This window comes from Symphalangus syndactylus, chromosome 8 (genome assembly GCF_028878055.3).
Source record: "Symphalangus syndactylus isolate Jambi chromosome 8, NHGRI_mSymSyn1-v2.1_pri, whole genome shotgun sequence".
NCBI classification, from domain to species: Eukaryota; Metazoa; Chordata; class Mammalia; order Primates; family Hylobatidae; genus Symphalangus; species Symphalangus syndactylus.
This window is the reverse complement of record NC_072430.2, coordinates 17,416,478-17,433,686: the sequence shown is the minus strand read 5'-3', so window position 1 is coordinate 17,433,686 and position 17,209 is coordinate 17,416,478. Positions and strand designations below refer to the sequence as shown.

General features: G+C 53.1%; 1 protein-coding gene across 3 annotated transcripts in view; it reads left to right on the top strand.

Annotated features, from left to right (window-relative positions):
* Nucleotides 1-17,209, top strand: part of HHIPL1 (HHIP like 1) — a 72,185-nt gene that overhangs the window by 33,595 nt on the left and 21,381 nt on the right. For 2 of the 3 annotated variants that reach the window (XM_055288221.2, XM_055288222.2), the window contains exons 1-2: nt 7,128-7,578; nt 14,346-14,992. In XM_055288221.2, the coding sequence (XP_055144196.1) occupies nt 7,324-7,578; nt 14,346-14,992 (902 nt within the window). In that variant the 5' untranslated portion in view covers nt 7,128-7,323. Of the gene's footprint in view, nt 1-7,127; nt 7,579-14,345; nt 14,993-17,209 lie in introns of those variants that run through there. The other variant, XM_055288223.2, reaches the window with a different exon arrangement.

Below are 17,209 nucleotides of genomic sequence, written 5' to 3'. Positions count from 1 at the left end.
GAGCTATGTCACACAGGATCCCGGCTGCCAGAGTGGCAGAGCAATGGCCCACTCACTCCCCAGCACTCACGAGATGGGTCCTGGCACATTCTCCTGCTGCAGCTAAGAGGGGCAGAGGAGGCCTAGGCCCTGCGGAGAACAGATTCACCAACACCTTGGTGGTTCTCCTCAAGACAGTGGGGACAGGCGGCCTGTTGGGGAAGAGGCTGCCCCGAGGCCTTCTCAGTCTTTCTGAAGAAGCAACGCAAAACCATGGAATTAGCAGAGCCTGGTTTGCAGGAGCCGATGCGCAGGTGCCCACACCGACCCAGTCTGGCCAGAGAGGTGCTGGGTGTCCACTGGCCTGTGTGCCCTGGTAGCGGCAGCCGATGGTGCCTGCCGGGCTCCTGGAAATGTGGGCAATGCTCCTGGACTCCACACCCTCATGCCCCAGAGGGGCCAGCAAAGGCCTGGTCTCACCTCTTCCCCACTCCCACTCAAGAGATAGGGAAACTGAGGTTGGGCTGAGGGAGAGTCCTTAATGGGGAATTTGAAGCAGGGCCAGGCGGCTCCCTTGTGCCAGGCAGCCTTTGTGGGCCCTGAATCATTTGCTGAAGAAAACCGGGATACTTCTCAGCCCCAGGTCTGGCTTCCAAAGATGCATTTCCATTAGATGGAGTGTGAGGCACCTTTGGCCCAAAGGACTAGCTTTGTCTCTGTTGCCCTGGTGGTGCACACCCCACCGCCACACAAACAGCTCTGGCTCCAGATGGCATTTGGTGGAATTGTCCAGTTGTGGCAGGAGCTCGGGCCATAGATATAGCCAAGTCAGAGCATTTGATCATTCATTCATTCTCTCATCCTTTCACTCATTCACTCATTCATCCTTTTGTCCACGCATGTGCTTATTTGTTCTTACAAATAATAAGATGCCCAGCAAGTGCCAGATGTCATACCCTGGGGGCTCAACAGCAGGGCCCCTGCCTTCAGGGAGCTGCCTAACTGGTGGAGACTGGGGAACCAGGTTCTGGCTTCTATATCACTACAGTTTGCTTCATCTGAAATGAATGTGGTGACTCCAGCTTCATTTTAATTCATGGTAGCATGGTGTATCTTTCTCCATCTCTTTATTTTTCAACTATCAGTCTTTACATTTAAAGTGGATTTCTTGTAGACAGAATATAGTTGGGCCTTGGTTGTTTATTTTATTATTATTATTATTTTTTTGAGACAGGGTCTCGCACTGTCACCCAGGCTGAAGTGCAGTGGTGCGATCATGGCTCACTGCAGCGTTGACCTCCTGGGCTCAAGTAATCCTCCCACCTCAGCCTCAAGAGTAGCTGGGACTATAGGCACACACCACCACACCCAGCTAATGTTTTTGGATTTTTCATAGCAACAGGGTTTTGCCACATTGCCCATACTGGTCTTGAATTCCTGGGCTCAAGTGATCTGCCTGCCTCAGCCTCCCAAAGTGCTGGGATTACGGGCATGAGCCACCATACCAGGTAGGCCTTTTTTTTTGAAATGGAGTCTTGCTGCATTGCCCAGGCTGGAGTGCAGTGGTGTGATCTCGGCTCACTGCAACCTCTGCCTCCTGGGTTCAAGCAGTTCTTCTGCCTCAGCCTCCTGAGTAGCTGGGACTACAGGCACGTGCTACCACGCCCGGCTAATTTTTGTATTTTTAATAGAGACTGGGTTTCACCATATTGGCCAGGCTGGTCTCAAACTCCTGACCTCGTGATCCTCCCGTATTGGCCTCCCAAAGTGCTGGGATTACAGCCGTGAGCCACTGTGCCCCGCCTAGGCCTTATTTTTTAATTCACTCTGACAATCTATATCTTTTAATTGATCTATTCCAATCATTCAGATTTAAAGTGATTGTTGATAGAGATGGATTACTATCTACAATATGTATAACTCTTTTCTATTGATTATACTTGTTCTTTGGTCCCACCTCCCTTTTCTTACCTGCCTTCTCTGGTTTTAAAAATTGAGCATTTATTAGTATGATTTCATTTTACCTTCTTTTAAAGCATATCAATTATATTTCTTTTAAAATTATTTTAATGGTTGGGCTAGAGCATGCAATACATATTTTGTTTATGTGGTTTTTAAAACTTTAAAATTTTTATTTATTTATTTTCGAGATAGGGTCTTGCTCTGTCACCCAGGCTAGAGTGCAGTGGCACAGTCTTGTCTCACCACAGCCTCACCCTCCCAGGTTAAATCAATCCTCCTACCTCAGCCTCCCAAGTAGCTGGGACTACAGGTGCACACCACCATGCCAAGCTAATTTTTGTATTTTTTGTAGAGATAGGGCTTTGCCATGCTGCCCAAGCTGGTCTCAAGCTCCTGGGCTCAAGCAATCTGCCTGCCTTAGACTCCCAAAGTGCTGGAATATCAGGGGTGAGCCACTGCGCCCAGCTGGGTTTTTTTAATTAATAGACTTTTTGAACCATTTTAGATTTGCAGATAAATTTGAGCAGATACTACAGAGGAAATACATCTTTTTCCTAATAAAAGTCCACCTTCAAATAACACTACACCACTTCATGTGTAGTGTGATAACTTATAACAGAATTTCCAGTTCCTTCCTCCCACCTCTTATGACATTGCTGTCATCCATTTCACTCATCCATGTGCTATAACCATCCAGTACATTGAATTTCTGACCTATATCATCTTCTTTCTCCCTGAAGAACTTCTTTACTTCTTCTTCTTCTTTTTTTGTTTTTTTTTTTTGGGATAGAGTATCTCTCTCTCACCCAGGCTGGAGTGCAATGGTGCGATCTCGGCTCACTGCAAGCTCCGCCTCCCAGTTTCAAGCAATTCTTCTGCCTCAGCCTCCCCAGTAGCTGGGATTACAGGCATACACCACCACACCCAGCTAATTTTTGTATTTTTAGTGGCGACTGGGTTTCACCATGTTGGCCAGGCTGGTCTCCAACTCTTGACCTCAGGTGATCCACCCGCCTCAGCCTCCCAAAGTGTTGGGATTACAGGTGTGAGCCACTGCACCTGGCCTGAAGAACTTCTTTTAGTGCTTTTCTGTTTTTGTAGGGCAGATCTGCTGGTGATGAATTTCTCCCATTTTTGTTTTTCTGGGAAAGCCTTCATTTCTTTTTCACTCCTGAAGGATAATTTCACTGGATCTAGACTTCTAGGTTGATGAATTTTTTTATTTCTATTTTTTTCTTCTACCACTTTAAATATTTCACTCTACTGTCTCTTGGTTGCCTGGTTTCTTTCTTTCTTTCTTTCTTTCTTTCTTTTTTTTTTTTTTACACAGAGTCTCGTTCTGTCGCCCAGGCTGGAGAGCAATGGTGCAATCCCAGCTCACTGCAACCTCCACCTCCCAGGTTCAAGCAATTCTCCTGCTTTAGCCTCCCAAGTTGCCCAGGCTGGAGAGCAATGGTGCAATCCCGGCTCACTGCAACCTCCACCTCCCAGGTTCAAGCAATTCTCCTGCTTTAGCCTCCCAAGTTGCCCAGGCTGGAGAGCAATGTTGCAATCCCGGCTCACTGCAACCTCCACCTCCCAGGTTCAAGCAATTCTCCTGCTTTAGCCTCCCAAGTTGCCCAGGCTGGAGAGCAATGGTGCAATCCCGGCTCACTGCACCCTCCACCTCCCAGGTTCAAGCAATTCTCCTGCTTTAGCCTCCCAAGTAGCTGGGGTTAGAGGTGCCCGCCACCATGCCTGGCTAATTTTTTGTATTTTTGTAGAGAGGGGGATTTACAATGTTGGCCACGCTGGTCTCGACCTCCTGACCTCAGGTGATCCACCTGCCTCAGCCTTCCAAAGTGCTGGGATTACAGGCGTGAGCCACCGTGCCTGGCCTGCTTGCCTGGTTTCTAATAATGTTTGCGGTAATTTTTCTCCTTGTTCTTCTGTAGGTAAGGTATTTTTTCCCCTCTGGCTTCTCTCAAGGTTTTTCTTCATCTTTGGTTGTCTGCAGTTTGCATAGGATATGGCTCGCTGTCGATTTTTTGGTATTTATCCTGTTTTATGCCTCTTAGATTCTTGGATCTGTTGTTTTGTATCTGTCATGAATTTCAGAAAATTCTTAGCCTTTTTTTTTTTCTTTGAGACAGAGTCTCACTCTGTGGCCCAGGCTAGAGTGCAGTGGTGTGATCTTGGCTCACTGCAACCTCTGCCTCCTGGGTTCAAGTGATTCTCCTGCCTCAGCCTCCCAAGTAGCTGGGATTACAGGCGCCCATCACCACGCCTGGCTAATTTTTGTATTTTTAGTAGAGATGAGGTTTCTCCATGTTGGCCAGGCTGGTCTCGAACTCCTGACCTCAGGTGATCTGCCCGCCTCTGCCTACCAAAGTGCTGGGATTACAGGCGTCAGCCACCGCGCCTGCCCTTTCAGCCATTTTTACTTCGACTATTTCTTCTGCCGTTTTTTTCCCTTTCTTCTCTTTCCCATTTTCAAGTTATCTGTATTTACATCTTTGGAAATTGTTCCACAGTCCTCGGATGCTCTAGTGTTTGTTTTTGTAACTTCTGTTTTTCTGTTGGTGTATCAGTTTGAGAAGCTGCTGCTGACGCATCTTTAAGCTCACTGATGTTCTCCTCAGCAGTCTCGGTCTACTTGTCAGTTCGGCAAGGGCATTTTTATTTCTGTTACGATGTTTTCGATTTTTAATACATCTTTTAATTTTTTTTTTTTTTTTTTTTTCTGAGATGGAGTCTCACTCTGTCACCCAGGCTGGAGTGCAGTGGCTGACTGCAAGCTCCGCCTCCCGGGTTCTCGCCATTCTCCTGCCTCGGCCTCCCAAGTAGCTGGGACTATAGGCGCCCGTCACCATGCCCGGCTAAATTTTGTATTTTTAGTAGAAACGGGGTTTCACTGTATTAGCCAGTACGGTTTCGATCTCCTGACATCGTGATCCGCCCGCCTCGGCCTCCCAAAATGCTGGGATTACAGGCGTGAGCCACTGCGCCCGGCCTTAATTTTTTTTCTTAAAGTGGACCCCTCTCTGCTTCTATTACCCATTTGTCCTTGCCAATGTCCTTGTTAATACTCAGAGATGTTTGGTCTTGATGTTGTCAATTTTTTCCACCAGAGCCTTTAACATATTAGTCATAGTTATTTTAAATTCCATGTCTGGTAATTTCAGCATCTGTGTCATGTCCCAGGCTGGCTCTGATGCTCCTTCTGACTGTGACTTTTCTTTTTTTTTTTTCTTTTTTGAGACAGAGTCTCGCTCTGTCACCCAGGCTGGAGTGCAATGGCACTATCTCGGCTCACTGCAACCTCCGCCTCCTGGGTTCAAGCGATTCTCATGCCTCAGCCTCCCAGTAGCTGGGATTATAGGCACGTGCCACCACGCCTGGCTAATTTTTGTATTTTTATTAGAGAGAGGATTTCACCATGTTGGCCAGGCTGGTTTCGAACTCCTGACCTCAGGTGATCTGCCCGCCTCGGCCTCCCAAAGTTCTGGGATTACAGGCATGAGCCACTGTGCCCGGCCCCTGACTGTGACTTTTCTTATCTTTTTTCATGCCTTGTTGTTTTTCTGGAAAGCCAATCAGGATGTACTAGATAACAGGAACTGAGGTACATAGGTCCTAGGGTGAGGATTTATGTTACTCTGGCTGGGGCTGGGCTGTGTTTGATGTTTTCTGTGGCTGTAGGAGCCCAAACCTCATAGCTGTGGCCCAGGCTCTGTGTCACTTCCACCTCTGTACACCCATCTGGAGCCCTGTGTTGATGTGTGACGATCACCCAGTTCTGAGTCCCAGCTGGGAAGCAGGGGCCATCGTGCCCTCCGATTCCATCCCAGCTCTGCCCGTCCCCAGCTCTCTGCAGGAAGCCCCTGCAGGCTGCATTTCCCACCCTAGCAGCCCTCTGCTAGGTTCAGCCAATGAAAGCCACAGGTGGGAGCTGGAGGGGAGGTGGCAGAGAGAAGCCGGGGTATTTCTCCCGCTCTGTCTGTGCAGAATCTCTGACAGTGGCTATCTCTAGCTCTGGCCAGACAGGCCTTGTGAGGGTCCAGCTTTGACGAGGTGACCATAGCTCCTTGGCTCCGGTAACATCTGCTCTCCCTGCATCAAGGACCTGGGGACCGTTCCTACTGTTGCTGATCTCAAGGTTACTTCACTGAGCCCTGTATGGCTTCTTAGCCTCTTTGGCTTCAAGTCCCTGCATTAAATTCCCCGTGTTTCAAATTCTCAGAGATGTTTGGCTGTGCGGAGACCCTGACTCTTACATTCCACCTATTCAGGCCAGAGCCACACACCTCTGAGTGCTCCAGTCCTGCCGCATCTAATCCACCCCCAGCTCTGCCAGGAGCACGGGTCCAAAGACAGAAACATGATCCCCCAGGACAGTCCAAAGAGACTTGCAGAGGACGGATGTGTGCGTTGGGGCCATGAAGATGGAGTAGGAGCTCACTGGACAGAGAAGATGGGGAAGGACACTCTAGGGAGAAGCAAATGCTCAGGTCCACTTGAGAAAACGCCTAGGTGGTTTTGGTGCTGTGAGATTCTGGGGTAGGTGAGACAGTGTGTGCGTGTTTGTCTGTGTGGGTGGTTTTGGTGCCATGAGATTCTGGGGTCGGTAAGACAGTGTGTGTGCGTCTGTATGTGTGTGGGGGAGGTGGGGCGGGGTTGGGTCTGAATCTCTAGCAGGGGCAGCGGAACAAAGGGCTAGATGCCCATCCCAGGAGGTAGACTCATCAGTGCTCCCTGTGCGAGAGTGGAAGTGGGGAGCCCCAGTGGGTCCTGGGCTGCAGGAGAATCCGCTGCCCCAGGAGCAGAGACTAGGAAGAAGCCCAGAGTAAGGGCAAAGGGTGGACTGTGGAGGCTGCTCCGTCCTCCCCCCACACCCCAGGCCAGGTTTCGCTTCTCCCTGAGAGTCCTGGGGCAACACCCCCTGTCCTTTCCCTCGCACCCCCATTTTTAAGCTGTTACGTGAGAGCTTTCGGGGACGGGCTGCGGGCATCCCTTTCCCTAGCCCAGTGGGTGGTGGAACCGGAGCCCAGGAGTCCAGGCCTCTGGCCCTGCGCCTCCCTGGCTAAATAGCGCCCTGTGGGGAGGAAGCAGGGCCCCAGGCGGAACCGGGAAAACACACCGGGGCTTTAAACAGACCGGGCCACTCCCATTGAATTTGGAAAGCGGTTAAGAGAGGTCGTGCAGCATTCTGCGCCGCGTCCCTCTTCCTTCAGTCCCGCCGCTTGTCCCCGACCAGAGGTGACCTCCTAGAAGGGGAGGTCCCCAAACTCGAGGCCCTGCGTGTAAGGAAGGGGAGCGCCCGCCCCTTCCCCGCCGCCGCGAGCGCCCCGGGAGGGGACCGGGGCTGCCGTCCCTCCGCCTCTTCCCCCGCGGGGCGAAGCGATGGCCCGGGCCGGAGCCGGGGCGCTGCTGGCGCTTTGGGTGCTCGGGGCCGCCGCGCATCCGCAGTGCCTGGACTTCAGGCCGCCCTTCCGGCCGCCGCAGCCGCTGCGCCTCTGCGCGCAGTACTCGGACTTCGGCTGCTGCGATGAGGGGCGCGACGCCGAGCTGACCCGCCGCTTCTGGGCCCTGGCGAGCCGCGTGGACGCCGCCGAGTGGGCCGCGTGCGCCGGCTACGCGAGGGACCTGCTGTGCCAGGTGAGCGGGCGCGCGGCCACCGGGTGGGGCGGGGCGCGGGCGGCCGAGAGCAGAGATCAGAACCCCGCGGGGGCGAGGGCCAAGAGTGGGAGGCGGACTCGGGAACTCTAGGCCCCAAGAGGGAGTCATTTGGCACCGGGCGGGGAGACCGCGCATCCCAGGACGACTCTTGGCTTTGCCATTCATTAGTTTTGTGACTTGGGCCTTCTCGGGGCCTCAGTTTCCCCTCCTGAAGCAGGAGGGACAGACAGATGATGTCATCATTTCCTCAGAGGTTGGGGGCTCCTCTGCCCCAGTCCCCTGGAGTCGACCCCTCAGCGTCCCACCCTGAGCAGCTGCACCCTTGTCGGGGTACCAAGGTGGAGAGGCATCTGTCCCGGTCAGTGCTCCTCTGTGTTGTCCCCGGGGCAGTGAAAGCAGGGGGCCCTGCCGTGGGCGTGGTCAACGTGTGGCCAGGGTTCGTTGAGGGGGTTGGGGCCACTGCCCCCCACGAGAGTCTCACCGCCATCCTGATGCCCTTGCCACTTCTGCCACCACCTCTGTGGGTGCTGTGCCCTCTCCTGGGGATGGCACCCTGGCCTGGCAGAAGCTCTCTCAAGACTGAGCGACAGCTCTTTGTTGAAGCCCCTGGGCCCCCCATCTTCCCTCTGAGGGTGGAGCCCCTGCTTCTGTGCACACCTGGTGGTGATACTGCTGTTTGTTTTCCTCTTGTGGGAGTCTGAGGCCGCAGCGCCTGACCACACCCAAGTGGGCAAATGCTGTCTGGCTGAATGCAGAAATGGAGCAGGACGGGCAGCCCCAAGGCATTCCTGCCTCAGCATCTGGGCAGTGAGAGGCCTGGGGTGGAGAGGCCCCAGGGGACAGGGCCGTGTCCCAGCCTTCGGCCAGCAGGGGCAGGTGGTGTGGGGAAGGGCAAGAGGGCTGACTTGGAGTTGGAGTTTGATCCTGGCTCTGTCACTTCCCCGGCTTCATGACCTGGGCAGGTCACTGCTGCACCTCACAGTATCTTTAAAATGAAGCTGAGTATGGTGGCTTACGCCTGTAATCCCAGCACTTTGGGAAGCTGAGGTGGGCAGATCACTTGAGGTCAGGAGTTCGAGACCAGCCTGGCCAACATGGCGAAACCCCATCTCCACAAAAATACAAAAATTAACTGGGCATGTTGGGGAGCTCCTGTAATCCCAGCTACTCGGGAGGCTGAGGCAGGAGAAGCACTTGACTCTGGGAGGCAGAGGTTGCAGTGAGCCGAGATTGAGCCATTGCACCCCAGCCTAGGCAACAGAGCAAGACTCCATCTCAAAAATTAATATAATATAATATAATATAATATAATATAATATAATATAATATAATGTAATGTAATATAATATATGTAATATAATATAATATATAAAATAAATAAAATAAAACCTTAACCACCCCCCTGGGTTGCCATGCAGATTAAATGCCACATACTAGGGGCTCCGTAAATGTTTGCAGTTGGATTTCTTGAGGGCTTCCTTGGCCTTTACTGGCTGCCCAGCCCTGGGAAAGGTCTAGGTGAGGCTCGGAGCCCAATTCAAGGAAGACTCAGAGGTAGGCAGGGACTTGCCCAGTGGTCACACAGCCCAGTGGTGGTTGAGGTGGGGACATGGACCACACTCACTGATGTGAGCACATATCTAGGTGGGAAGCAGTAGACTCTGGGAGGATGAAGAGGGGGCCCCGGGGGCTCCAGAATGCAACAAAGCGTGGGCTGGCCGCCTTTAGGTGGGCTCTGCTGGACTCCCATGCTGTGCACCTCAAGGGCACGGGAATGGTCTGGCCAAGCGTCTGCCTCCCTCACCAGCCTGGGGGCTCCTCAGGACCAGGTCCTTTGGTCTCCCCACCCCCATCACATAGCAGGGTTCCTGCATCTATGCCACATTTGTCTATTGAGCACTTGCTATGTGCCAGGCTCAGCAGGGCAGTGAGGTGGGCAGGTGGATGGAGGAAGGGAAGGGTCAGTCCTGATGCTGTCCCCTGGCAGGTTTCTTGGGAACCTTCCCAGGACAGCCTGGCCTTAAACAACCAGCAGTGGAGTGACCGCTAACACTTCAGCCCAGGCGTCTCTGAGACTGACCTCATGTCTGGAGTGATCTTAGAGACGGCGGCTGAGGCTGGGTTGTGGTTTCACTGACGGGGCCTCCTGGAGCATGCTGGCGGGAGGACCGTGCTCTCTGCTAGCCAGGGTGGAGTCTGCATTTGGCATCTCCTGATTTCCACACGGGGAGGCGGCGGAGGTGCCTTATTTATAGGTCTCTGTTAGTGTGGAGGCACTCAGGCCTTCACACCTGCTTTGGGGAGATGGGAGACTCTTTCCTGAGGCTTTGCTTGTCTAGTAAGTGCCTGTGTCCTCTGGAGGAGAGAGGACAGCCATGGCACGTGGCACCCCCAGTGCATCCGTGTGAGCTTCCACGTCACTAACCTCCCCTGTGACTGGGGTTGCCTCTCTAAGCCGCTGAAATCATCAAAGCATGGTTTCTGATGGAGAGCTCCATGAAATGTACTCTATGGGCTCATGTATTCAGCAGGCTGTCCCTGAGCCTGTTAGGAGGCAGCCCTGTGCTGGATGCTGGGCCCAAAAGCGGTTGGCAAGTCACAGGCCCAGTCTCAAAAGTCCCCTTTGTCACTTCAGGAGACTGACACACACAGGAAGGTGCCAGAGATTCCTCAAGGAGTGTAGGAACAAGACCACATACCTCAGGGAAGGCTTCCTGAATGTTGGTTGCATGTTGATAGCTCATTATTTACTGAACAAACACACACATCTTCTCCATTTATTCCTCCCAACAACTCTATGAGGTTGGAATTCCTTTCCCCATCCATAGATGAGGACATAGGCACAGAGAGGTTAAGGAGCTTGCCCACGGTTAAGAGCAGTAAGAGGTTAAGGAGCATTCCCCATGGGGAATGTGTGCGCTGGCTCCAAACCCATTCTCCTAACTGCTTCGCCACACTGCCTCCCTCCTTGAAGCCTCACTGTGTCCCACAGTCCGTGGAGTGGACAAACATGCAAAGAGATAATGAAGTCCTAGCCAAGCTGACTGGCTGCAGCGCCCCCTGGCGATGGAGCGGTGACTGCTGTAGAGAACTCACCCCGTAAGCAACAAGATTCAATGGAGTGAGTGTTGTGCCTGAGATATGGACAGAGTGCATTGGGAGCATCCATAAGAGCCAGGGATGGGACAGTCAGCGCCCTGGGAGCATGGAGGACAAGAGGGGACCTTTGAGTCGGCCTTGAGTCATGAATAGCGGTTTGCCAGATGAGGAAGTAAGTGAGGAGCGAATATCCGATGGACAGGACACTGTGTGCAAAGGCTTGGTCTTTCAAAGAATGAATGGTGGACATAAGAAACCTTCAGGACCCAGGGCCGTGGGTCACGAGTGTCAGTGACATTGGGTGGCAAACTCTGGGCAAGATGGGGGCTCTCCACCCCGCACTGAATGGCCCGGGCAGCTGGAGCCTGCGATACTGGGCTGGTTTCCTGTGGGCTTCCTGCCACCTGCCCCCAAACACACTGAGGCCAAGCTGCGGATCATCCTCTTGCCAGCAGCAATCAGTGTGTCCTCTTGTCACTTCCTAGCTCTGGACTACCCTGGTCTGGGCACCACATTCACATTGTGTGTAAGTAAGAGTACATAGGCCACGAGGAAGCATCCGCTGTGTGATTGGGACGCGTGGATGCTGATGTCTTCAGCCTGGCTCCCTGAGGGAACCTTTGCTCCCTCTGTAGTTCTGGATTGGGCTTTGGTGAGCGGAGGGCTCTCGTTGCCTTCCAGATGTCTGTTCTACCCCTCACTCCATCTCTGGAACCAAGATGGTGCCTGGTACAGTCTCTGCTCCGTAAATTGTTGGTGAATGAAATGTTGCTGACTAATCTGGAAAGAACACCAGTCCAGGCATCACGAGGCTTGGGCGTGAGCCCTGGTTTGGCTACTTCTTGGCACGTGGCCTTCTTTAAGTCTCAGTTCCTCATCTATAAAATAGGAGTCAAGCCATGTGCGGTGGCTCATGCCTATAATCCCAGAACTTTGGCGGGCCGAGGTGGGAGGATTGCTTGAGCCCAGGAGTTCAAGACAAGCCTGGGAAACAGAGAGAGACCCTGTCTCTACAAAAAATAAAAATGAAAATTAGCCGGGTGTGGTGGAGTGCGTTTGTGTTTCCAGCTACTCTGGAGGCTGAGGTGGAGAGGATCGTTTGAGCCCAGGAGGTGAAGGCTATGGTGAGCTAGGATTGTGCCACTGCACTCTAGCCTGGGTGACAGAGAGAGGCCCTGTCTCAAAAAATAAATAAACAAATAAAATAAAATAGTGACAATGACCCTACTTTGCAAAGATGAAAGAAGGCACGTGTGCACACAGCCCCTCCCTGGTCCACGTGCAGCTGCCGGCTGACCCACAGGCGGTTCACGGGGAACCATGGGAGGGACAGCACACACGGCAGCCTGAGGCCTGGCCATCTGGCCTGCTCATTGGCAGAGGGGAGCATGTAAGACATGGCACCCTGGTCTGTACCTGGGACAGTAACTGACCAGGACCCCAAGACATTCTGCCAAGTGGCCCTTGGCCTGTCAGGTGAGACCTAGCCTCACAGCAGTAGAGGGGCCAGGACGACACGCTGTGGTATGACCAAAAGTCACAATCATGTCACAGGAGTGAGTGGGCTCTGGCCTGGGGCTTGAGAACACCCTGGGAGGCAGCCTGCCATCCCCCATCCCCAATCCTCCCCCAAATGTCCCAGAGGCCTCCTGCTGGAACCCAGCCTGGTCCTGCCTGTGAGGGGAGGGAGTGCGTGGCTGTCAGCGTTTCCCCTCTGCAGAAGGAGCATCCCCCAAAGCCTCTGGGGGCCCAGAGCCGATTCAGACCCAGACTTGGCCTGGTGGACTCACAGGTGGGGGAGGGTGTCAGCCACAGATAGAAAGAATGACCACGCCACAGGCCGGCGGCTCTAACAGGGAGGCCCGCAGACAGCCTGGAGCTGTGGCTTCTGCTTTGGGTAGGGGTAGGGTGCAGGGAGGGTGCTGTGGTGTGGGGACACTTAACTGGCATTTGGGGATGGGTAGTTGGGAGCTGGCCGGTAGAGCTGAGCAGACGTGGCTCAAACCCCAGCCCATCGGCATGTGACATGATACCTTGGGCTAGTGGCTCCCTTCTGCTGTCTCTGCTTCCACCTCTGTGCAGTGGTAATAAGAACAGGCCTCCCTCCCACTGTTGCCTTCAGGAGGAAATGCAGATTCCCGGGCACACTGGCCTGGTTCCTGGCCCACAATTTGCCCCAAACCCCAGGAGCTGCTATGATTGGTTAGCATGCTTTCTCCCATGGCCATGGCCATAATTTAAGAATAAAGAGAATTCTGCCTGCCAGAGAAGAGCAGGGGAAGGGCATGCATACAAAGGGAACAGCCTGTGCTGAGGCTCAGAGGTGTGAAATGGCAGGGAGTATGTATTAGTCTCTTCCCTCATCGCTATAAAGAAATACCTGGCTGGGTGCAGTTGCTCACGCCTGTAATCTCAGCACTATGGGAGGCCGAAGCGGGAAGATGGCTTGAGCTCAGGAGTTCGAGAGCAGCCTGGGCAACATGGCAAAACCCCATCTCTACAAAAAATACAAAAATTAGCTAGGCATGGTGGCTCTCGCGTGTAGTCCCAGCTACTCAGGAGGCTGAGGCAGGAGCATCTCTTGAGCCCAGGAGGCAGACGTTGCAGTGAGCTGAGATGGTGCCACTGTATTCCAGCCTTGGTGACAGAGACAGAGAGAGAGAGAGAGAGAGAGAGAGACCCTGTCTCAAAAAAGCAAACGGACAAACAAAAAACAAAACAAAACAAAACTGGGTAATTTATAAAGAAAAGAGGTTTAACTGGCTCACAGTTCTGCGGGATGTATAGGAAGGATAGTGGCCTCTGTTTCTGGGGCATTCTCAGGAAACTTACAATCATGGTGGAAAGCAAAGGGGAGGCGGGCATGTCCCATGACGACAGCAGGAGCAAGAGAGAGACGGTGTGGGGGCACACTTTAAAACAACCAAATCTCATAAGAACTTACTCACTCTACAGTACCAAGGGGAAATGGTGCTAAACTAAACCATGCGTGAGAACTCCGCCCCTGTGATCCAGTCACCTCCCACCAGGCTCCTCCTCCAACACTGGGGGTTACAATTCTACACGAGATTTGGGTGGGGACAAGATCCAAGCCATAGCAGAGTATCAGGAGATGGAAGGTAGACAGGAGGCTGGAGAGGTGGGGAGAGGCGGGAGCTGATGGTGGAGCTGTCCATGGGCAGAGCCAAGTCAGAGAGCACTTCGTGTTTTACTGTTTTTCAACAGATAGAGGCCAGAAGGTACTGGAGGGTGTGGATGGGGTGGTCAGGGAGGATTGGAGGTGAGCCTTGGGCAGGAACCCAAGTTAAGTGCAGCAGCGAGCTGTGCTGATGTAAGGGCGGAGGCGTACTGTTAACACAGAGAGGGTGGGTGACAGTGCCTCAGACTCTTCCTGGCATACGGCAGGTGCTCCAGAGTAGCTGCTGCTATTAATAGGAGTAGTAACAGTGTTCTAACAGAACAACACAAACATTAAGACCTAAGGTTTGCTACTGTCCCTGAGGCTTATCAGTGGTAACAGACAGATGGCGTTGTCTCCATTTTATGGATCAGCAGACTGAGGCTCTGAGAGATGGGGGACCCGCCCAAGGTTACACAGCCGGTAAGCACCTCCACAAAACATCTCTGAGCCATCACTGTCTCTGCAGGAATGCTCGCCGTATGCAGCCCACCTCTATGACGCCGAGGACCCATTCACGCCCCTGCGCACGGTGCCCGGGCTGTGCCAGGACTACTGCCTGGACATGTGGCATAAGTGCCGGGGGCTGTTCCGTCACCTCTCAACTGACCAGGAGCTCTGGGCACTGGAGGGCAACCGTGCCAGGTTCTGCCGCTACCTGTCCCTGGATGACACGGACTACTGCTTCCCTTACCTGCTGGTCAACAAGAACCTCAACTCAAACCTGGGCCACGTGGTAGCCGATGCCAAGGGCTGCCTGCAGCTGTGCCTGGAGGAGGTGGCCAACGGGCTGCGCAACCCCGTGGCCATGGTCCATGCCAGGGATGGCACCCACCGCTTCTTCGTGGCCGAGCAGGTGGGGCTGGTGTGGGCCTACCTGCCCGACCGCTCGAGGCTGGAGAAGCCTTTCCTGAACATCAGCCGGGCGGTGCTCACCTCGCCCTGGGAGGGTGACGAGCGCGGCTTCCTGGGCCTTGCCTTCCACCCCAGCTTCCGGCACAACCGCAGGCTCTACGTCTACTACTCAGTGGGTATCCGCAGCAGTGAGTGGATCCGCATCAGCGAGTTCAGAGTCTCTGCGGATGACAAGAACGCCGTGGACCACAGCTCTGAGAGGTGGCTTCCTTGGGGAACCCGGGCCTGGGTGGGGGCAGGCACCCATATGCACTGGTGTGACTGTACCAGTTGGTATCCTGTTCTCACATATTGTGAATATGTAACACACCTGGTGGGGGTGCTGAATTTCATGCTTTGGGGCTTGGGGAAGGACAGTTTTACACAACAGACCTCACACAGGGATCATATCCAAACCCCTCCATTTGGCCTGCGAGGCCTGACATTTCTCCACCAACTCTTGTTTCAGGCACTTTAGATGCTTCATTTCATTTGATTCTCCTAAAACCCACTGAGGCTAGTATTATTTTTCCCATTTTACAGATAAGAAAGTGGAGGCTTAGAAAGGTGAAGTGTTGGGTCACACGGGGAGGGAGCATCAGAGCTGGAACCCTGATCTGTTGTCTCCAAAGCCCACCCTCTGCCCCAGCCTGCCTCGCTCTGGTCTGAAGGTGCCATCTTTTTTTTTTTTGAGATGGAGTCTCACTCTGTCGCCGAGGCTGGAGTGCAGTGGTGCAATCGCAGCTCACTGCACCCTCCACCTCCCGGGTTCAAGCAATTCTCCTGCCTCAGCCTCCCGAGTAACTGAGGCTGCAGGCACACACCACCACACTTGGCTAATTTTTTGTATTTCAGTGGAGATGGGGTTTCACTGTGTTGCGCAGGCTGGTCTTGAACTCCTGAGCTCAGGCAATCTGCCTGCCTCGGCCGAAGGTGCCATTCTTGAGCCCCATTGGCTCCTTTTTCCCACCTGAATCCCCTGCCTCAGGGAACTTGCTCTTCTTCCTGCCCTGAAGTTCATCTGTTCCTGCCTCCGGGCTTCTGCTCCTGTCAACAACGCCTGCAGAGCCTGCACTCTGGATGAGTTATGCCCCAACTGTTTTCAAAATGGGTCTGACCTGACCTTGCACATGGGGCACATGTATCAGTCTGAGTCCAGTAGGAAATAAACCCTGTATCACGTAACTCAACAGGTAGGATTTGATCCTGGGAGTCAGTACTCAGCAGTTAGAAATGATAGAAGGGCTCAGACGCGGTGGCTCACGCCTGTAATCTCAGCACTTTGAGAGGCTGAGGCAGGTGGATCACTTGAGGTCAGGAGTTCGAGACCAGCCTGGCCAACATGGTGAAACCCCGTCTCTACTAAAAACACAAAAACTAGCTGGGTGTGGTAGTGGTTATCTATAATCCCAGCTACACAGGAGGCTGAGACAGGAGAATTTCTTGAACCCAGGAGGCAGAGGTTGCAGTGAACCAAGATCCTGCCACTGCACTGCAGCCTGGATGACAGAGCAAGACTCTGTCTCAAAAAAAAGAAAGCAACCTGGGGAAGGCAGCGACTCTGAGGTTAAAAACTGGAGGAAGCTGCCTCTACCCCTTGGGTGGGAGGACAAAGTGAGAATATGGGGTTACTGGGGCCCTGGAGCTGGGGACACCCAGTGGAAGCTGGAACCATAATTGGTCTGGGCAGGAGGAGGTGGAGCCAGGGAGAAGGAGCAGCTGCTGCCAAGAAGCTGCTTAAAGCAGAGAAGGGGAAAAATTCCAGTGCTCCTCCCTCTCCAGGCTCCTGCCAATGCTGTCCACTGGCTGAACCTCGCTGGAGGCCAGCTAGCTAAGAAGCCTGGGAAATGTCGTTCATAGGAGCTGACCCCCTGCAGTAGAGAGGAGGTAGGGAGAGGGCCAGGACTGGGTGTGAGGGCAAATTGGCAAAGAACAGCACATTGTGTGTTTGATAAAACTGTAAAATATTGACACTGAATGTATAAAAAGGAGGAGAAATCAAGTATGTTAGCTATGAAGGCTAATGTGAATCTTTATAATTCACAGCATTAGTTTTGACTATGAGCTTCCTGGCAGCCAGAGCGAAAGGAGGAAACATAATTCTCAGGATCTTGCAGGAGGCTGTACAGCCAGTTCTCCAAGAGAGACCAAGTTTATCACATGGACCTGACAGAGGGGAGATGGAGGGACAGAATGGATGTGTCTTCAGTGGTGACTTTTAAAAATGGATTCCTGATAAAGACTTGAGGTGGAACTCAAAATATGCAGATGAACATATTTCAGAGTGGGGGCTCAGCAAAGGTCCTCTGGTGACCTCACAAAGTCAAGCCTAGAACTTGACTCACCCTTGGGGAGAGGTAGGCTCAGCAGGCTCGGGGCAGGCCGGGAATGAGTGGTTATCCTTGCCTGAGTCTGCTGTCAGTCTCTCTCCCCAGAGCT